The sequence below is a fragment of the Bos indicus genome, chromosome X, assembly GCF_029378745.1.
Source record: "Bos indicus isolate NIAB-ARS_2022 breed Sahiwal x Tharparkar chromosome X, NIAB-ARS_B.indTharparkar_mat_pri_1.0, whole genome shotgun sequence".
Classification (NCBI taxonomy): domain Eukaryota; kingdom Metazoa; phylum Chordata; class Mammalia; order Artiodactyla; family Bovidae; genus Bos; species Bos indicus.
Window position 1 is genome coordinate 35,794,752 of NC_091789.1, and position 23,630 is coordinate 35,818,381.

General features: G+C 38.8%; 1 protein-coding gene across 1 annotated transcript in view; it reads right to left on the reverse strand.

The window, feature by feature from the left end:
• GABRA3 (gamma-aminobutyric acid type A receptor subunit alpha3) overlaps window positions 1-23,630 on the reverse strand; it is a 240,934-nt gene that overhangs the window by 117,533 nt on the left and 99,771 nt on the right. The window contains exon 3 of the mRNA XM_019956417.2: window positions 9,015-9,136. Within this exon, the coding sequence (XP_019811976.1) occupies window positions 9,015-9,136 (122 nt within the window). The remainder of the gene's footprint in view (window positions 1-9,014; window positions 9,137-23,630) is intronic.

Below are 23,630 nucleotides of genomic sequence, written 5' to 3' on the forward strand. Positions count from 1 at the left end.
TTTGTATATCTTATTTCACTTGATTCTCACAATAAACCTGGAAGGCAAATATTCATTCATTAAGCAAATACTGAGGACTTACTATGGACTAAGCAGTAACTGGCAATTTAGCAACAAATCAGGGTCAAAAAATCCCCACACTCCTAAAACTTATACTCGAGGGTGGGGGAAGCAGATAAAATACTTGTAAACTATGGTAATGCAATAGATGTTATAGGGAAAATAAAAGCTGCAATCTGGATGTAAAATTTTAAATACAATTGCCAAAAAGGCCTCATTGAGCAGGTGCCATACAAGCAAGAGGAAGCCAATATAATAATTCAGGTGAGAGATAAGGGTGATTCACACCAAGCTGGTAGCTATAGAGTTGATGGGAACTGGTTAAATTTTGGGGTGTTTTGATGGCAGAATTTGTTACTGGATTGGATTTAGAAGGAGTCAAGTTTCCTATAATGTGTGCTGGTTACCTTTATTTTGTAGCCAAAGGTCTGACGTGATGGTTTAGAGAGGTCAAGTGACTTTTCTAATGTCACTCATCTAGAATGAGCCAAAATAAAATTGTAAATTTAGGTCTCCTAGCCTAGGCCTGAAGACTGCATGCTGGAAAGGGTATTTAGATTGTGAAGAAAGAACAAGACCCTAAATGGTAGAGTTATGAGTGCATGCTAGACTAAGGACATAATATGAATAAAGCCATTGCTGGGCTCCTAAACTGCTGACGGTATTTCTGCTAGACTAAGACATAGGCCTCTATTATGAGTGCTAAGCACTCAAGGCAGGGAACAAAGAGATTAATGACTAAAAGAAGAGAAAGAAGGCAAAAGAGTTATGAAATCAAAAGGTGATATTCAAATGAAAGACACTAGGACAAACGAGATCAGACAAAAGCAGTGAGAGATCACAATTGTATACAGAGCTCTTGAAGAAAGTTGAGCACAGTGAATAGGAACTAGTGAAAATCAGGTATTCCTCCACAGTTCACACAGTGAAATGATGAAGTGTTCAAGACAGAAAGCAACAAGGGGTCAGGTACTAGAAGCTGGTTTACAACTCTTGGTAAATGAGGCAGAATAAGAAGTTGATGCCACAGAAGAAAATAATTATTTGTATAATAACTTTGTGCCAAACCAAAAGATATGAATCAGCAGAAAAGAAAGCAGAGACAAAAATCAAGGTGTAAGGGATCACAAGGAGAACCTGTCAATTATATCCCATTCATGGTTTTCCTATACCTCTTCTATGGGCAAAGCTCTGTGCTGAGCACTCCAGGGGAAGAGAGCAATTAATAGAACATGGTTTCTGCCTTCAAGTAACTTGCTAGGGAAGAGGAAGAACAAAGGAGACAAAGCATAGGACCACGTTATCGCCCAGTCTGTAGCTAGCACTATTTCCGTGTGAAGGCTTCCACATTGCTGACTATTTGTAGCTAAAGCCAAAGGATTCCAGTGAGAGAAAAGCAAGAAAGGTCTGACAAAAAATCCCATTGGGAAATCTCTCCAGGGCTTGACTATTTAATTAATGCTAACTAAGTCTATATACCCTCATTAGAGGGGCATAAAGAAGAATATCTCGATACTCCAAGTTCTTCCCATGGTCTACCCTAAATACCTCCTGTAGTTATTCCATCCTGTCATGTTTTCAGAGACAGTGGTGACTGTCCGGAGGTACTAAATAACCACCATGACAATGGAAACATTGTTCTGGTTATTTAAAAGTGAACTTTAAATGATTTATGTATTTTTTAATTAGTTTTTTTTTTTCAAGTGGTAAGTTTGAAAAATGCTGTGCTATAAGACAAGGCACTTTTTAGATGTTATGTAATAAACTGGTGCAAAAGTCAGGCAATGAATTAAATCTCTGCAGTCCTGACCTTGAATATATTCCAACTATCGAGCCCCATGCCTTCTTTACACTGGTTGGTAGCTATCTACTTCTCCATACTAATAGGATCCCAGGAAAAAAATGGTCGAGAGAAGAGGTAGAGCAGGAAGGTGCTATACTAGTAGCTAATCTGTGGTAACAGGTAGGTCTCAGATCCATTGAAAGACTATAAAAGATACTTATTTATAGAAACACAAGCTATTACAAGAGCTATTATTGTAAAGTTGAGTTTAAAAATGGATTTTCTAGGGGATCAAGATGGTGGAGTAGGAAGACCCTGAACTCAGCTCCCCTCAGATATGTATCAAAACTATAACTACATATAGAGCAACTCTCACATAGAATGAGTTCAAGACTAGGAAGAATGGCTCTTCTACAAGCAAGGCTGTAAAGAAAGAACTACACTCAAGTCTGGTACGTAGGGAAAAGAAGCAAGTTGGTTGGGTCCTGCACCCGGAATGGGTGACCCCAAACAGCAGGGGGGAATCACAGGCTTGAGGATTCTCCCTGGAGAGCAAGTGGTTCAAGCCACATATTAGGCATCTCAATCCTGAGGACTAAGACGGAAAAAGAGCCCACTTAGCTGGTTTGGTAAACAACTTGGCTTATTAGAGGACTGTAGGAAACCTAAGACTCCACTTGTGAGGAGCACATGCAACCAACTTGCTTGCTCCCAGTTCTAGCACAGACATATCAGCTGAAAACTGAATTGTTCTCTGGTTGACCAGCCAGGACTGCCCCAGCAGACACCCCAAACTGAACCAGGCTCCTGCTCCAACCCATCCTGTTTCAGCACTGCTCCTCGCTAAGGCAGAGATGGTCATTGCCTATGAACATGCGTGCCTAGAGGGAACAGAGCCAGCTGAGGCCTCAGTCCTGCCTCTGGGTAAGGTAGACATCCATTCCCAGTGTGTGTGTGTGTGTGTGTGTGTGTGTGTGCATGTGTGTGTACACATGTGGGCACCAGTGAGGAAACAGAGACAGTTCAGTTCTTGACTCTGCCTCTGGCCTTGGCAGAGACCACCACTCCCTACACACACATGTATGAACACACTGGGAAAGAAGTGGAGGCAGCTCAGTAGTGGAGCTACAACACTTCCTAGCTCAACCTGGCCTCTAACCAAGGTGCACACACTGTGGAACAAGTGGAATGAATTCAGAAGTGCAGGCTTAAGTCCTCATATCCTGGCCATACCCTCAATAAAGACAGAGACTATCATATTTGGGAGAAGCCCAACTCTCTCAGAGTTCATGTTCCAGCCTCTTGAGCCCCAGCCCCACTCCCACCATTGAGCCTAGGACAATCCCCAGTTCAAATCCAGCTCTGGCTCCAGGCACTCCAAGCCTTACCTTCCACAGAGACTGTAGCTGATAGAGCACACCAAGAGAAGATGCAACCTGTGGCCACCACATGCCCACCTTTCACACCAAAGCCACTGATCATACACAGACTACAAAGGATGTTCCCACACAAGGATACATACTCAAGACCAGGATTGGTAACTATTTTACCTAATTTCATAGAGACAAACAGAGAAAGTTAAACAAAATAAGATAGTGGAGTATGTTTCAAATGAAAGAATAAAACCAAACCCCTGAAAAAACCCTAATGAAACAGAGCTAAATAATTTATCTGATCCAATTCAAACCAATAGTAATAAGAATGCTAACTGAACTTGAGTGAGAATTTCAACAAAGACCAGAAAATATAAAAAAGAACCAATCAGAGCTGAATAATACAATAATTGAAGGAAAAAACACACTAGAAGGAATTAACAGCAGATTAGCTGATGCAGAAGAAAGCATAATTGATCTTGAAGGTAGAATATTGGAAATCACCTAACCAGAACAGCAAAAAGAAAAAAAAAATAATGAGGATTGCTTAAGGCATCTCTGGGACAACATCAAGCATACTAACATGTACATTATAGGGTTCTCAGAAGACGGAGAGAGAGACATATAGGGGTAGAAAATGTATTTAGTGAAATTATGACTGAAAATTTCTTTAACCAGAAGAGGAAACAAATATCCAGGTAAAGGATGCATAGAGTCCCAAACAAGAAGGACCCAACACACACAAAAGACATATCATAATCAAAATGGCAAAAGTTGAATATAAAGAGAATTTTAAAGGCAGCAAGAGGAAAACAAAGAGTCACATACAACTGGATCTCCATAAGGCTATCAGCTGATTTTTCTGCCGAAATTTTATAGACCAGAAGGCAGTGGTATGATATATTTAAACTTCTAAAAGAAAAACTGACATTAAAAGAAATGTTAAAAGGTATTCTTTAAGTGGGAAAGGTAAAGCTACAAGAAGTAAGAATTTACAGGACAGAAAATCACAACACTAAAGGCAAATACATAGTAAAGGTTATTGATCAACCATTTAAATAAGCTAGTATGAAGATTAAAAGCCAAAAGTTGTAAAATTGAGTATAATTACAAAAAAAACAGTTAAGTGAAAAATATGAAGATGTAAAATATAACATCAAAAGCATATAATATGGGAGGAAGTAAAAAATATAGATTTTCAGAATGTGTTTGAACTTAAATGATTATCAGTTTAAAATATGTAGATATAAGTCAACATATATAAACTCCACCGTAACCACAAATGAAAAAACCTATAGATTCTCAAAAACTAGAAATAAAGGAACATAAACAAACCACTAAAGAAAATCAACAAACCGTAAGAAAATAGACTAAAATAAGAAGAACAGAGAAGGACTACAGAAACAACCAGAACATAAGTAACAAAATAGCAATAAGTACATATATATATACACATATACACTTTAAATGTAAATGGACTAAACGCTCCAGTCAAAGACACAGAGTGGCCAACTGGACATAAAGGCAAGACCTATCTATTTGCTGCCCTATAAGAGACACACTGTAGTGGTAAAGACAAATAGAGACTTAAAGTTAGGGGACACAAAATTATATTGCATACAAATGGAGACAAAAAGAAATCTAGGGTAATAATACAAATATTAGACAAAGTAGATTTAAAATAATGTCTATAACAAAACACAAATAAGGGCAAAATATAATGATAAAGATGTCACTAAAAAAGAGAATGTAATATTTGCTAACATATATTCACCTAATATAGGAGCAGAGTTGGTGATGGACAGGGAGGCCTGGTGTGCTGCAATTCATGGGGTCACAAAGAGTCAGACACAACTGAGCGACTGAACTGAATTGAACTGAACTGAAATATATAAACCAAATATTAAGAGATATAAAGGGAGAAATTGACAATAATACAATAACAGTAACACCCCATTTACATCAATGGACTGATCATACAGACAGAAAATCAATAAGGAAACAGTTGCCTTAAATGACATATTAATCCAGCTGGACTTAGATATATATAGGACTTTCCATCTAAAAATAGCAGAATATTATTTCAATTAATGGGAACATTACCAGGATAGATAATGTGCCACAAAATAAGTCTCAACAAATGTAAGAGGATAGAAACTATATCAAGTATTTTTTTCTGGCCACAATGGTATGAAACTAGAAATCAAATACAGAAAAAAAAAAAAAAAACAACTGTGGAAAACACAAACATGTAGACACTAAACAACATGCTACTAAAAAACTGATCAGTCAATAGAGAAATCAAAGAGGAAATGAAAAAATACTTTGATAAAAGTAAAAATAAAAACAAATCACTCCAAAATCCATGGAACATACCAAAAGCAGTTCTAAGAGGGAAACTTACGGCAATACAGGCCTACCTCAAGAAAGAAGAAAAAAATCAAATAAACAATGCAACCTACCATAGAAAGTACTTATAAAAGGAAGAATAAAGCCCAAAGTCAGCAAAAGGAAAGAAATAATAAAGATCAGAATGGAAATAAACTAAAGAGAGACCAAAAAGAAAAGATCAATGAAACCAAGAGCTGTTATTTTAAAAAGATAAAATTGATATGCCTTTAATTAGGCTCATTAAGAAAAATAGAGAAAGGACTCAATTGAACAAAGCTAGAAATGAAAGGGTAGAAATTGCACATTACATCTCAAAGACACAAAAATCATAACAGAATACTATGAAACAGTCATATACCAAGTAATTAGACATCTCATAGGAAAAGCATAAATTTCTAGGAACATACAATCTTACAAGACTGAATCAGGAAGAAACTGACAATCTGAATAGACTGATCACTAGTACTGAAGTTGAATTAGTAATCAAAAATGTCCAGAAAAAATTCTAAAACCTGACAGCTTCACAGGGGAATTTTGTCTGCTATCATTTTCTCCTCCTTTTTTCCCTAATCCCATAATTTTATCAGTCACCAAATTCTTACATCCCCACAATCACAACCTTCCTCCTGGATAACAAATCAATTTGTGACTAGCCTTTTCTTCCTCCAATACTGCCCTGCTCCGATCTATTATTTATACCAAAGCAAGAGCCATATAGCCTTCATCTAAAACAAACAACACCCAAAAAAAGACCATGAAAATTTATCTTTAATTTTACTTAATAAGTGTATTTATTACAGTGGTATAGGTATAGTGATTTCAACATTATTTTATGTATATTGTATAATTAAGCAAATTAGTAAGTCAATGAGTAATACTTAGACTGGAATTAGTGGTATCAGTATAAACCCATTACACATGCACATACATATATATGTCTACATTGTGTCTATATGTGGTGGTTTAGTCACTAAGTCGTGTCTGACTCATGACACCATGGACTGTAGACTGCCAGGCTCCTCTGTCCATGGGATTCTCCAGGCAACAATATTGGAATGGGTTGCCATTTCGCCCTTCAGGGGATCTTCCCAACCCAGGAATCGAACATGGGTCTCCTGCATTACAGGCAGATTCTTTACTGACTGAGCTAAAAGGGAAGCTCCTACCTTTATATGTATAAATATGCATATATATGGGTGTGTGTATATATATGTGTGTGTATGTATAAATACATATATATTATTTTCTATTTTCTCAATTCTGTCCGCTGAAAGATCTTAGAAACAAAGAAACACAATAGCAATGAAAATACTTGGCACATAGAAGTTAGATTTTAAATATAATTTCCCACACAGAAAGATCCCATTTCTTCTTGGAAAAAATGATTGACTGTAAGGCTGAAAAGGGAGAGTACAAGTTAAGTATGGAATATGGTTATGCTATAGAACCTTTGACCGTGTGGATCACAATAAACTGTGGAAAATTCTAAAAGAGATGGGAATACCAGACCACCAGACCTGCCTCTTGAGAAACCTATATGCAGGTCAGGAAGCAACAGTTAGAAATGGACATGGAACAACAGACTGGTTCCAAATAGGAAAAGGAGTTCGTCAAAGCTGTATATTGTCACCCTGCTTATTTAACTTATATGCAGAGTACATCATGAGAAAGCTGGACTGGAAGAAACACAAGCTGGAATCAAGATTGCCGGGAGAAATATCAATAACCTCAGATATACAGATGACACCACCCTTATGGCAGAAAGTGAAGAGGAACTAAAAAGCCTCTTGATGAAAGTGAAAGTGGAGAGTGAAAAAGTTGGCTTAAAGCTCAACATTCAGAAAACAAAGATCATGGCATCCGGTCCCATCACTTCATGGGGAAATAGATGGGGAAACAGTGGAAACAGTGTCAGACTTTATTTTTCTGGGCTCCAAAATCACTACAGATGGTGACTGCAGCCATGAAATTAAAAGACGCTTACTCCTTGGAAGGAAACTTATGACCAACCTAGATAGCATATTCAAAAGCAGAGACATTACTTTGCCAACAAAGGTTCGTCTAGTCAAGACCGTGGTTTTTCCTGTGGTCATGTATGGATGTGAGAGTTGGACTGTGAAGAAGGCTGAGCGCCGAAGAATTGATGCTTTTGAACTGTGGTGTTGGAGAAGACTCTTGGGAGTCCCTTGGACTGCAAGGAGATCCAACCAGTCCATTCCGAAGGAGATCAGCCCTAGGATTTCTTTGGAAGGAATGATGCTAAAGCTGAAACTCCAGTACTTTGGCCACCTCATGTGAAGAGTTGACACATTGGAAAAGACTCTGATGCTGGGAGGGATTGGGGGCAGGAGGAGAAGGGGATGACAGAGGATGAGATGGCTGGATGGCATCACTGACTCGATGGACGTGAGTCTCAGTGAACTCGGAGTTGGTGATGGACAGCAAGGCCTGGCATGCTGTGATTCATAGGGTCGCAAAGAGTCAGACACGACTGAGCAACTGATCTGATCTGATCTGATAGACCCAAAAAGTGCTCAAAAATGAAAATACATCAAAAGTCAGCTTGAAGAGGCTCTCACTAAGCAAATATGGGAAATTAGGAGCAATAATTCTAATCAAAATAGATAATAACAAATAATAATATTAATGGATTACAATTCATTGAATAAAAAAAGAATCCATCTGTTCATGCTGATAGTTGCCTAATTAACTAAAGAGAAGGAAAGAGATTTCTTATAATACTGTCATATAATAAATGTAGATGATTTGGCAAAAGAATATGGACTACAGATCAGAAAATAGTATTATGTCAGGTTATATTTTTTGAATTTATGATTTCATTATAATTTTATAAAATAACTTCTATGTTCTAAGAAAGTACACACTAGAGTATTTATGGATAAAGGGTTATAATATCTGCATCTAATTTTCAAATGATTCAGGAAAAATTTAAATATATATACATCTGAATACTTGCCCTTTCAATATGGCCCATGAAGTATTGTAATATGTTTACTTCCTTATGAGATCCCATCTAGCCATCAGATTTCTCTTCTTCAGAATATCAGGCTGATGTGTGATCAGGGTTTTTAGAACAAAGACATGTTTCCCAGCTGTTCCTGAGATACATCTGCCATCCAGGCAGGGATTGCTATTTTATTACCAGAAATGAGTGTGGCCAAATGTGGTTTAACACCCTATATGCATTTACCTAAGTGAAATTCAGAACCTTCCAAAACCACACCAGAGAGACTAACCATTGAAATGAAGGATTAGGACACATTTCCAGTACTCAGAGGGAAGAGACTCAACTTGATACTAACCTCATTAATCAAAACACTATTAAAGGTACCTTTAGACTCTTCTTAGAAGAAAATACCCAAGAAGATCTTAAAACAATAACTGACCTCCAAGCCCAGGTCGCAGCCGATTGTCATAGCCATCCAGAAGACGATCCAAGATTCTGGTGAAGATAGTGATGTTGTCGGTGCTGTCATCAGGAATATCTGGAGCATGCTTTGGAGAGAGTCTGAGGGAGTGAAAGAAAACAAGACACAAAATAATAGTTCTTAATAGCAAATATTTACATGTCTAAACACTTTAATTCAAGAAAATGTCAATCAGTTGATTGGGCCAGTTAAATGGCTTTGTACCTCCCAAACCAGTAAGTACTTTGGCATGAGCTTTAGCAAAATATGGTCCATCCCTATCTATTTCTGCTTTATTGACTATGCCAAAGCCTTTGACTGTGTGGATCACAATAAACTGTGGAAAATTCTGAAAGAGATGGGAATCCCAGACCACCTGACCTGCCTCTTGAGAAACCTATATGCAGGTCAGGAAGCAACAGTTAGAAATGGACATGGAACAACAGACTGGTTCCAAATAGGAAAAGGAGTACGTCAAGGCTGTATATTGTCACCCTGCTTATTTAACTTATATGCAGAGCACATCATGAGAAACACTGGGCTGGAAGAAGCACAAGCTGGAATCAAGACTGCAGGGAGAAATATCAATAACCTCAGATATGACCAGGCAGATGACAGATGACAGAAGGCAGATGACACCACCCTTATGGCAGAAAGTGAAGAGGAACTAAAAAGCCTCTTGATGAAAGTGAAAGAGGAGAGTGAAAAAGTTGGCTTATAGCTCAACATTCAGAAAACTAACATCATGGCATCTGGTCCCATCACTTCATGGGAAATAGATGGGGAAAAAGTAGAAACAGTGAGAGACGTTATTTTTGGGGGCTCCAAAATCACCACAGATGGTGATTGCAGCCATGAAATTAAAAGATGCTTATTCCTTGAAAGGAAAGTTTTGACCAACCTAGATAGCATATGAAAAAGCAAAGACATTACTTTGCCAACAAAGGTCCATCTAGTCAAGGCTATGGTTTTTCCAGTGGTCATGTATGGATGTGAGAGTTGGACTGTGAAGAAAGCTGAGCGCCGAAGAATTGATGTTTTTGAACTGTGGTCTTAGAGAAGACTCTTGAGAGTCCCTTGGACTGCAAGGAGATCCAACCAGTCCATTCTAAAGGAGATCAGTCCTGGGTGTTCATTGGAAGGACTGATGCTAAAGCTGAAACTCCAATACTTTGGCCACCTCATACGAAGAGTTGACTCATTAGAAAAGACCCTGATGCTGGGAGGGATTGGGGGCAGGAGGAGAAGGGGACAACAGAGGATGAGATGGCTGGATGGCATCACCAACTCGATAAACATGAGTCTGAGTAAACTTTGGGAGTTGGTGATGGACAGGGAGGCCTGGAGTGCTGCGGTTCATGGGGTTGCAAAGAGCTGGACATGACTGAGCGACTGAACTGAACCCAGCAGTAGAGAAAAACCAGTAGAAATCTTAGACAAATGTCTGTGGGAATAATACCTGGCATAAAGTTGATTTATCAAATTTTGTTTCAGGAACAAGAGGGCCCCAAAACAAAAAAGGAAAATTTTAAATTACCCCTCTTTCTAATCTAGAGTATGTTCACAGAACAACAAAGCCAGAAAAACCCTTGAATTGCATATAATCTACCTATATCTCACCCGGTGGAGATAGAACAACAAAGCAAAAGCATTCCATTAAATGTTAAAGCCACCAGAACTCTTAAGAGATTCCCTAAACTCTCTCATTTTATACATGGGGAAATAAGCTCAGAGAAGATACCAAATTTTCCCACAGTCACATTGCTACTGAGGATCAGACAGAACTATAATCAAAAATTGCTGATTTTCTGGAGACCCCCAGCTATCTCCTGCTTATCCAGTGTGGATGCCTTTTGCAAGCCTTTCCAAGCAGTAGGTTCTTTGTGCTGGTGTGCTATGTTCAGTCATGTCTGACTCTTTGTGACCCTGTGGCCTATAGCCCGCCAGGCTCCTCTGTCTATGGAATTCTCCAGGCAAGAATACTGGAGTGGGTTGCCATTCCCTTCTCCAGAGGATCTTCCCGACCAAGGGATGGAACCCATGTTTCCTGCGCTGGCAGGCGGACTCTTTACCACTGTACAACTGATCAGGCTGATGGCATCATCAACTCAATGGATATGAGTTTCAGCAAGCTCTGGGAGATGGTAAAGGACAGGGAAACCTGGAGTGCTACAGTCCATGGGGTCACAAGCAGTGAGACAAGACTGAGATACTGAACAACAACAACAAATTAGCCTCCAATTAAAATAAATCAATTTAAAAATTAAAAAAAAAAATCTGGCTAAAGCTGTGACAAATGCTTTCATGCTTTTATGAGGAGAAGCTTGGCGTGGTTTGGCAAGTCTAGAAATAAAGAAAGGACCTGGGTAGTTTAGTGGAAAGAGAGATATAGTGAAGGAAATGGCTGTTGCCCAGGGTCAAGAAGCATGGTGTAGAATCAGGTAATAAACTAGAAGTCAGAAATCCTACGTCCAAGTGCCAGCTGTATTCGTGATTTGGAGTAGTCCATTAAAACCTGTATCACTGTAGGTCTTGGTTTTACCCATTCTTACTTTGGATCCAGAAGGTTGCCATTAATAGATATATAATAACTATTCCTAGCATCTAGTTCGGAGAAGGCAATGGCACCCCACTCCAGTACTCTTGCCTGGAAAATCCCATGGATGGAGGAGCCTGGTAGGCCTCAGTCCATGGGGTCACTAAGGGTCGGACACGACTGAGCGACTTCCCTTTCACTTTTCACTTTCATGCACTGGAGAAGGAAATGGCAACCCACTCCAGTGTTCTTGCCCAGAGAATCCCAGGGACGGCGGAGCCTGGTGGGCTGCCGTCTATGGGGTCGCACAGAGTCGGACACGACTGAAGCGACTTAGCAGCAGAAGCAGCAGCAGCAGCATCTAGTTAATCAGAGCAATAAAAGACATAGAATAACAGTTGGGAGGAATCTTGAGAGGCAGTCAATATGTCTTCCTTAAAGAGAAAAATCTACAGAATATTATGTATGCATGTGTTACTTGCTCAGTTGTGTCTGACTTTTTTGCGATCCCATGGACTGTAGCCCCCCAGGCTCCTCTGTCCATGGAATTCTCCAGGCAAGAATATTAGAGTGGGTTGCCATTTCCTACTCCAGGGGATCTTCCCAACCCAGGGGTCAAACCTGGTTCTCCCGCATTGCAGGCATATTCTTTACCATCTGAGCCACTAGGGAAGCCCACGGAATAGTAGGAACATCTAAACTAAATAGTTTTCACTCTACACTGCCACTCGCTAGCTGGTAAACTGTCAAAAGCCATTTTGAACACAAATTTCCTTAATTCATAAACCTAACTCAATTTACGTAATCATTCAATGTATCTTTAACGAGCATCAACTATGTGCCTATAGAAAAAAACAGAGCAGAAACAAAAGGTAAAATAAGGCAAGTAATCTCTCCCTTGCTTACAGGTTTGCTGAGAGAATCAAATGATAAAAGTAGATATACATGGAATGAAAAGGGGAATTAGGTTTAACTAGACTGGAGACATGAATTTGAATTTATTAGTTGAGTGACCATAAGTCACATAACACCTCTCTAACAGCTTTCTAATTTTGAAAATTAAAATAACTTCACAGATATGTTGTATTAATATTAAATAATGTATTAAAATTTCCAGATTTAATATTTAATATCTAAAAGTATTCAAAATTTGTTTTGTCTTCTTTAAGATAGTAGTTTATGCACTCAAATACACTGAAGTGAAGTGAAGTCACTCAGTCGTGTCCAACTCTTTGCGACCCCATGGACTCAAATACAGTATTCAAATGTAAATAATGACAAAATATAGGCACCCTCATCCGCCAAAGCCATAAGGAAAGCTTTTGCCAAGAGGCACTGGAAACCAGTGAGACTAGAGATGATTGGCTGTTTTAGTGAAAAGAGTACCAGAAAAGATACACACACCTTATTTGGAAGCGGAAAAAAGAAGGAAACTATAGTGCAGAGCTAACAAACTGACATCAATATGTTGAGGAGATAAATACAGACACCCTGTCAGTTCTCAGCTCACATTTGGCTTAATCTTCAATATTCTGAATCCATCTTGCATGGGCTGTGGGGAGAGAGGCTGTGGGAGCTTAATTGATTTTGTGAAAACCTCTTTCGCATTTTCCCTTAACTCTCACTGCAGGGAATCTTGACCCTGTTTAGCCTAATTTGATTTCTGGGAAACAGGTCTATGAATTGAATGAAAAGCCATTTTTTGGATTACTGGAAGCAGGTGAAAAGCAGAAACATCAGAGAGTCATAGACAAGCTATAAAGGGCTTCAGAGATTACCTACTCCAGGCGGGTCTATTTATGGGAATTGTAAAGCCCCTGAACATAACTTTTAATTTCGGTCCAGAATTCTTGAATATAAGGCCCATATACTGTGCTACCTCTTTTACTGAAATAATAAGTTCCTTGATGATGCATTTCTACCCCCTGCTGACTCTGTTTTGATATGTTAGCAGCATTAGTCACTAATAACTTTAAAAATTTTAAGTCAAAAATCAATGCTTAATGTCATTCCAAAACAATTTTCAATAGATTGCTCTATGATTTTGATTACTTGACTTGATTACTAATAAAATTTTCTCCCAGTGTACTCTAATTATTGCATGGGCAGCTGGAAGCTGGTTTAATTTAGAACCCAAGTTAGAACTCTCTCTTTTTAAATATCTGAACTGCAACAAGCTGAAGATTCTATAGTTTGGGTCCATTCAAAACAGTTTGGAGGAACAACAAAGCATTATGGTATGTCAGGATTATGGAGGACTTTAGAGATCATGTAAGTATTTCCCTTCACTTTACAGACGGATGGCCTGAGACACCAAAAGAAAGGGATTGTTTAAAGCCATGTGCTTATTAAGTTGATGAGACTGATGCAATAACCATGCTTGCTTTGCCTTATATCCATCATTACTGGCTGGACAAAATATATTAATAATGCATCATTAAAAATGAAAATGATGTTACTAAGACACTATCTATAGGTTAGACAAGTTTAGTCATTTATCGAGTCCCAAAGAGTCAGACACAACTGAGCGACTGAACTGAACTGAACTGAAAAATGGAAAAGTGGTAAATCCAAAGAACTAGGGTCAGATGAACAGTTTTAGTTCTGACTCCCACTAACTGACCATGTGAACTATTTCCTTGCATGTAAAATAGGGATAGGTCCCCAACTTATAATGCTGTTGGAAGAAATAAGTAAAGAAGATAATAAACATAAAATTACTTTGTAAATGGTAAAACTCAACATACATTGAGGATGATCATTCCTTTTTCCCCAGACTCCTGAAAATGTAATGCTGCTGCTGCTAAGTCACTTCAGTCGTGTCTGACTCTGCGACCCCATAGACGGCAGGCTACCAGGCTCCTCCGTCTCTGGGATTCTCCAGGCAAGAACACTGGAGTGGGTTGCCATTTCCTTCTCCAATGCATAAAAGTGAAAAGTGAAAGTGAAGTCGCTCAGTCATGTCCGCCTCTTCATGACCCCATGGACTGCAGCCTACCAGGCTCCTCCGTCCATGGGATTTTCCAGGCAAGAGTACTGGAGTGGGTTGCTATTGCCTTCTCCAGACACCTTTGAAAGACATGCATTTTTATGCTATGGTTAAAGTTAAACTCACTGAGCAATTAAGTTCAGGATAAGTAAATAGTATCAGTTCAACCACATTGAGGAAGCACCTTAATGTGCTTATGCCCAGGGGAAGCAAAAGAGTCACAGAATGTGGAGTCGCTGATGCAGTTCATAAAACAACCCAAAGACAGGAGAAATTTACTTCATTAAAAGGTTGGCATCTTTTTCTAATACTGTATATCTCCTGGGGGAGAACAGATTTTAAAAATAAAGAAAATTCAAAGTTACTATGCAGAAAGTAATATTAACAAGATATATTAATAATATATAAAGAAATATATATATATTGGATTCTATAATATATAAGGAACTCATACAACTCAATAGCAAAAGGAAAAATAATCCAATTAAAAAATGGTCAAAGAAACTGAGTAGGCATTTTTCCAAAGAGGACACAAATTGCTAACAAGTTTTATTGTTGTTGTTCATCATCACTAATCATCAGATAAAAGCAAATCAAAACAACAATGAAATATCAACTCGCCTTTTAGAATGACATTTTATCAAAAAGACAAGAGATAACAAATGTTGGCAAGGATGTGAAGAAACGGGAACTCTCATGCACTGTTGGTGAGAATGTAAATTGCTAGAGCTATTATTGTCCAACTCAGTGGACAATGAGGATTAACTGTCCCAGGTCAGTTCAGTTCAGTCCCTCAGCCGTGTCCAACTCTTTGCGACCCCATGGACTGCAGCACGCCACACTTCCCGGTCTTTCACCATCTCCCAGAACTTGCTCAAACTCATGTCCATTGAGTCAGTGATGCCATCCAACCATCTCATACACTGTCATCCCCTTTTCCTCCTGCCTTCAATCTTTCCCAGCATCAGGGACTTTTCCAGTGAGTCAGTTCTTCACATCAGGTGGCCAAAGTATTGGAGTTTTAGCTTCAGCACCAGTCCTTCCAATGAATACTCAGGACTGATTACCTTTAGGATTGACTGGTTGGATCTCCTTGCTGTCCAAGGGACTCTCAAGAGTCTTCTCCAACACCACAAAGCATCAATTCTTCAGTGCTCAGCTTTCTTTATAGTCCAACTCTCACATCCACACATGACTACTGGAAAAATCATAGCTTTGACTACACGGACCTTTGTTGGCAAAGTAATGTCTCTGCTTTTTAATGTGCTGTCTAGGTTGGTCATAACTTTTCTTCCAAGGAGCAAGCATCTTTTAATCTCATTGCTGCAGTCACCATCTGCAGTGATTTGGGAGCCCCCAGAAATAAAGTCTGTCACTGTCTCCACTGTTTCCCCATCTATTTACCATGAAGTCATGGGACCGGACGCCATGATCTTAGTTTTCTGAATGTTGAGTTTTAAGCCACCTTTTGCACTGTGTAAAATCATTTCTATGTGGAACTAAAAAAAAAAAAAAAACTGAACTTGTGCAAATAAACACTAGAATGGTAGTTACCAGAGATTGGGGTGGTAAGGAATTGGGGAGATTTTGTTTAAGGCTACAAACTTACAAGTAGTAGAAAAGTTCTGGGGGTGTGAGATACAACACAATGACTACAGTCAACAATACTATATTGTAAACTTCAAAGTTACTAAGAAACTATGTGACATGATAGAGACATTAACTAACTCTACTATATCATATTGCAATATATATAAATGTATCAAACTATAACATTTTACACCTTAAGTACAATGCTATCAATATGTGTAAATTATATCTCAATTTTTTTAAAAAGTATGTTTTAAAAATTCCTGTTCAGATTATGTGGTTTTCTGTGACTCTGCATTCCATTCCCCATATACTTTTACAGCTGCAAATTCTAGTACTTTTTCTGACCAGAAACCATAGCCATATCAGATTATTTACCATTTCCCCATACCCCTCATGTTTTTATTGTCCAGGTCCAGTCATTCTAATAAGTGAAAGGGTCAAGCTAAAAATTCAGCACTAGGGATGCCAGCTATATACTCGGAACTCAGTAACACACATTCTAATGTTTTTACAGAAGCCACTTAAGAAAAAAGAATAAACGTATTTTTGGCTAGAATACGCACAATCCATCTCAGACAGCTGTGCTTTTCTTAAATGGCAACTATAGATTTGTTCTGAAACTAAAGAAGTATTATTTTAAGGCACACACATTCACTATGTGCTCTGCCTATTCACACTCTTTGCTGAATTAAAGTAAAATAAAAACCAAGTCCTTTCTACCTTCTTAGTAACTAAAAGCCACCACTTCACAGAAACACACAAGAAGATCTGACTATTGTATGTTCTGAATGATTAAATACCAAGGTACTATACCTTAGAGATATGATTTCATACGTGAATGTAAGCAGACATACCTCAACATAAAATGGGTTGTATTCTAAATTTGCAAAGAAATAAAGGTCCATTCTTCCTTTGGAACAATGCCATAAAAGGCAATTAGTCTTTCAGGCAAAGCTACACAAGTCCTTATTTCTTGTAATTTGTCTGAATGATTGTAATTGCCAATGCACAAGCACTATTTCAGCAACATTTCTCATTAAGCAGACTTTCATAGGCCAGCCTGAGAACCATTTATAACACTGCCTATGTGGAGAAAAGAATTATGATACAAATGAAGGCACACTACAGTACTAGGAATATTCTCTTCTACACTATTATTATTTACTCTCTATCCCACATCCATGGCCATGACCAAAGCAATGAGGTGGTCATGAGCTCAAATCTCTCAGTCAATCCTGGTGGCTAGTATCCTTGCAGTGGAGAGTCCTGACAGTCATCATCTTAACCAAGAGATTCATTTTACCATCAGTAATACTGAGACACTGTTACCTCCTGACCTGATACAATAGGAAGTCAGAGCATCACTTACCAAGTATTCTTGACCCTGGCTTCAAATGTCCAGCTCTGCCCTGTGTTACAAATTCTGTATTTCTACCTCAAAATGGAAAATTATACTTCTTATTTCTCTAGGTCCTATAAGAAAATTATACTTGCCCAATTGTAGCACTGGCCAGGCAGTCATGTAGCTGAGATATTAAATATTCAGAGGTTGAGGGATTACTATATATAAGTAAATGTTCATGTACACAAAATATATGGACATGTGCCTAATTTTTACTTAAAGGTGACCAAACACATGAAAACCAAAACATTGTAGCAATTAATAGCATGTACTCTGAAGCCAGACTGGGTTTTGGTTCTGGCTCTGCCGCTTTTAAACTGTGTGAGCTTTGGCACGTTACTTGACCTCTCGGTGTCTCCATATTTTATCTCTGAAACAGTAATAATAGCAGCACCTAGTTAGCAGATCTGTTTTAAGGATTATATGAATTAACATATGTAAAGCACTTAGAATAGTGCTTGGCACATAGTAAGAGTTATTTAAGTATAAGCTCTAAAGGAACATGATAGAATATGAAAACTAAAAATAAAGTATTGAACTAAGTTTCAAAAAAATCTAGAGAGCAAAGGAGAATACCAAGTTCTAAGCACTGTCTGGAAAACTGTATCATGTGAGGAGACAAGTTGAAAGTGATGAGAGTAGACAAGAAAGCATGGAGTAGCTCTGAGAGGAAGAAGTATGAAATAGGAAGGAAGTGTCACAGAAGCCTAAAATAGGTAGGCATTAGAGGAAGGTGGACTTCTGTTCAATATAGGAAGCACTTTCCCATCCCTAGAGCTATATGCCCATGGTAGTAATGCAGTTTACTACTGGAGGGATTCAAACTGGTAGGTCAATCATAAAGCATAATGCAAGAAGGATTCTTGGTCAGGATAAGAGCTTAGGACTTATGGCTTCTCAGGTCCCACATCTGGTTCCTAAAATTTAAGATTTGGAGATTGAATGGTAAGAGTATTAATGTATTGATGCCATAATAGAGATTATATACACAAAGAAGAGACTGGATTTTACATACTTGCACTTCAATCAAAATTAGCTTGACATATACCCACTCAACATGTGCCCTACCTGTTCACATTATTCACTGAGTTAAAGTAAAATAAAAACCAAATCCTTAATGTTTCTCTTAGTAACTTAGTATTTATTGGGTTGGCCAAAAAGTTCATTTGGGTTTTTTTGTAAGATGATATGGAAAAACCCAAACAAACTTTTTGGCCAACCCAATACATGTGTAGCCACAGTTATTCTGAGATTAAGAGAACTGAGAAAATATATTTCATGATGAAAGCAGACACTTAGAAGAACCTTTGGAACAGTGGCACCAAGTCAGGCTATGAATATGACAAGGAGATAATTAATTCAACCATTTCCTCTTAAATTCAAAATATCTGCTCACCACTGCCACTACTATGGAATCTTGATGCAGAAAAAGTGATTTGGGTTCATGTAAATGTAAGGCCTTGTGCCCAATGTCTGTCATTCCTTCTTCTAGATATATTATATACTCGTGTTCAACCTGTTCACTTTCTTATAAGGATAACCTATATGAACTATCTCAGCAGGGCTGCCACAGCCTCTGTCTTCAAGTAGGCAGAAGATCAGAGGGAAGAAGAAGGGCAAGTCTGGGTATGCAATCTTTTAGCTCTCTCTCTCTCTGTGAAAGCTCCTCCACTAAAGATTTCTGCACTCTTAAAAAGACTTGTTTTATATGACATATCTACTGCTGGCCTTAGGTTCTTGCTCTATTCCTTGGAGTATACCTATACCCAGATCATACCTTCACAATTAGTCCCTTTGCAAACATATTCTCCTCAAATAGTCTTCATTGAAATTCCCCATCTGTTTTCTTTGGGATCCTGACTGATACACATCTCAGGTTTCAACAAATTACAGTCAGACAAGGATAGTTGTTGTTCAGTCATGTCTGACTCTTTGTGATCCTATGGACTGCAGCACACCAGGCTTCCCCGTCCTTCACTATCTCCTAGAGCTTGCTCAAACTCATGTCCACTGAGTCGGTGATGCCATCCAACCATCTTATCCTCTGTTGCCCCCTTCTCCTCCTGCCTTCAATCTTTCCCAGCATCAGGGTCTTTTCCAATGAGTCAGTTCTTCGCATCAGGTGGCCAAAGTATTGCAGCTTCAGCATCAGCCTTTCCAATGAATGAATATTCAGGGTTGATTTCCTTAAGGATTAACTGGTTTGATCTCTTTGCTGTCCAAGGGACTCTCAAGAATCTTCTCCAGCACTACAGTTCAAAGGCATCAATTCTTGGGTGCTCAACCTTTTTTATTGTCCAGCTCTCACATGCATACATGACTACTGGAAAAACCATAGCTTTGACTATTTGGACCTTTGTTGGGAGAGTAATGTCTCTGCTTTTTAGTATACTGTCTGGGTTTGTCATTGCTTTTCTTCCAAGGAGCAAGGGCCTTTTAATTTCATGGCAGCAGTCACTGTCCACAGTGATTTTGGAGCCCAAAAAAACAAAGTCTGCACTGCTTCCATTGTTTCCCCATCTATTTGCCATGATGTGATGGGACCGGATGCCATAATCTTCATTTTTGGACTGTTGAGTTTTAAGTCCGCTTTTTCACTCTCCTCTTTCACCTTCATCAATAGGCTTTTTAATTCCTCTTTGCTTTCTGTCATTAGAGTGGTGTCATCTGCATATCTGAGGTTATTGATATTTCTCCCTGCAATCGTGTATACAGACTGGGATAGAAGATCCATTTGGCATTTACTTGCTACTTAGCTTGACCCATCATTAAATTGCTTATATTCAACAATTTTGACCCAGAGTAGTGAAGAAAGCTGAGCGCCGAAGAATTGATGCTTTTGAACTGTGGTGTTGGAGAAGATCCTTGGGAGTCCCTTGGACTGCAAGGAGATCCAACCAGTCCATTCTAAAGGAGATCAGTCCTGGGATTTCTTTGGAAGGAATGATGCTGAAGCTTAAACTCCAGTTCTTTGGCCACCTCATGTGAAGATTTGACTCATTGGAAAAGACTCTGATGCTGGGAGGGATTGAGGGCAGGAGGAGAAGGGGACGACAGAGGATGAGATGGCTGGATGGCATCACTGACTCGATGGACGTGAGTCTGAGTGAACTCCGGGAGTTGGTGATGGACAGGGAGGCCTGGCGTGCTGCGATTCATGGGGTCGCAAAGAGTCGGACACGACTGAGTGACTGAACTGAACTGAAGGATATTTTCATAACGGTCCAACCTAACACTTTCCACAAATACAGTTCTCAGTTGTTAATGGTCAAAATACTGAGCCAGGGAACAGGAGTATAAGAAATATATTACAGGAAGCTGAAATTGTTCCTTGCAGCTTTTCTTTAAAAATGATGGAACTAGGAATCATAGACTGGCGTTTTAACCTATCCCTATGATTAATTTTCTGTAAAGTCTTAGAAAAGTAAATGTCCTTTGTTGGAAGCCAATTTTGTCATGCACAAAATAAGGGATCAGATAAGATGCTCTCAACGGGTTTTTCCATGTCTGCTATTCTAAAATTTCTGAAGCCCATATTCCTAAATATACTGTAAGCTCTTGGAAAACAAGGACTGTGTACCCAGAGTATTGTCCAAACATTCCTTATATCAGAATCAGGTAGGCACTTGATAGAAATGCAGATTTTTAGGCACTACCCCCAAGTTCAGTCAATTCAGTTCAGTCACTCAGTCGTGTCCAACTCTTTGTGACCCCATTAACAGCAGCACACCAGGCCTCCCTGTCCATCACCAACTCCCGGAGTCCACCCAAACCCATGTCCATCAAGTCAGTGATGCCATCCAACCATCTCATCCTCTGTCGTCCCCTTCTCCTCCTGCCCTCAATCTTTCCCAGTATCAGAGGCTTTTCCAATGAATCAGCTCTTCGCATCAGGTGGCCAAAGTATTGCAGTTTCAGCTTCAACATCAGTCCCTCCAATGAATACCCAGGACTGATCTCCTTTAGGATGGACTGGTTGGATCTCCTTGCAGTCCAAGGGACTCTCAAGAGTCTTCTCCAACACCATAGTTCAAAAGCATCAATTCTTCGGCGCTCAGCCTTCTTTATAATCCAACTTTCACACCCATACATGACCAATGGAAAAACCACAGCCTTGACTAGATGGACCTTTGTTAGCAAAGTAATGTCTCTGCTTTTTAATATGCTGTCTAGGTTGGTCATAACTTTCCTTTCAAGAAGCAAGAGTCTTTTAATTTCATGGCTGCAGTCACCATGATTTTGGAGCCCAGAAAAATAAAGTCAGCCACTGTGTCCAACTGTTTCCCCATTTATTTGCCATGAGGTGATGGGACTGGATGCCATGATCTTAGTTTTCTGAATGTTGAGCTTTAAGCCAACTTTTTCACTCTCCTCTTTCACTTTGATCAGGAGGCTTTTTAGTTCTTCTTCACTTTCTGCCATAAGGGTGGTGTCATCCGCATATCTGAGGTTATTGATATTTCTCCTGGCAATCTTGATTCCAGGTTGTGCTTCCTCCAGCCCGGCGTTTCTCATGATGTACTATGCATATAAGTTACTAAATCAAATTCTCCAGGTGTGCAACCTGTTTCCTTGCTTAAGCCTACAGAGAGCTATTGCATTTAGAACATGATTTAAATAAAGTATTGGTTAATAAACCACTGTTGTTTGTTGAAGCTGCTTGGGTAGCCAACCACGTGATTTAATTGAATAATCCACTAAAGGTGGATAAAATAATGCAGCAAATGGATTTTATTCAACACACAGAAACATCATTAATAAGGTATGAAAACAAGCAAACAAAAAGCAGCAGCTGTTAAGTATTAGAGCTACCAGCATATACATTTTAATGTTGTATTGGTTTCTATATTTACAGCAAATACAAATATAATGCCAACACTAATATTCAGAGCCAGACTTTTAGTAGTTTTATCTACTAAAAAGCATGAATTGTATTGGACGTGGAAGAAAATAAAGTCCCCCCCAAAAGTTTTTAATATCTCTGTATTAAATACAAGCACTTGTCTCTGCTTTTCCAAGCAGGATATCTTGGCCTTCTCTTTAATATAGTTTTCAAAAGGCTCAATTATCTGACTTTCAAAGCACCAACAGGATATAGGCAAACCAATATAAACAGGAGAGGTGACAGCTACACTGAGGATGGAGACACAAAAAGAAAAAAGCAGATATAGAATAAACATAATGAATGCTCTTTATGATGATCAGAAAGTCACCATGAAGAAGGACTATTCTGCTCAAAATCCTTCTTTAGTATTATTAGATAACATGTAATATATCTTTTAGAGAACTTTACTCTCAGTTAAAATTAAAAAGCCTTTAACATTTGATGAGGTAAGCTTCATTTATGTAGAACTTCCATCTTATTTAGAATATCTATCATGCCCAATGAAATCAGATACATGAGAAGTTAATAAGATAGAATTAGTCTTTTTTTTTTCTTCCACACTGGAATAAAGAGTAAAAAGGGCCTTGTGGGCCAAGTTTCTAAGGACATATTGGTCTAGTTCTATAGCCCTCAGCCCCAGAGATTATCGTTGAAAATGCTGATAGAAGATGGAAAGACTTAGAGTACACTAAGATAATTGAATACTACTCAGCCATAAAAGCAATGAATGTCACTTAAACTGAGGCAAATGAACCTAGAGCCTGTTATGCAAACTGAAGTAAGTCAGAAAGTGAAAAACAAATATTGCACATTAACGCATATATATGGAATCTGGAAAAATGACACAGATGAACCTATTTGAAAAGCAGAAATAGAGACACATAGAGAATGGACTTGTGGACAAAAGGGGTGAAGGGGAGGGTGGGATGAATTGGGAGATTGGGATTGACATATATAATACACTACCATGCATAAAATAGTTAGCTAGTGGGAACCTGCTGTATAGCACAGCAAGCTCAGTTCGGTGCTCTATGATAACCTAGAGGGGTGGGATGTGGGGGCACTGGGAGGGAGATTCAAAAGGGTAAGGAGATATATATATACGCACACACACACAGATACATACACTTATGGCTGATTCATGTTGTTGTATGCAGAAACCAACACAACACTGTAAAGCAATTATACTC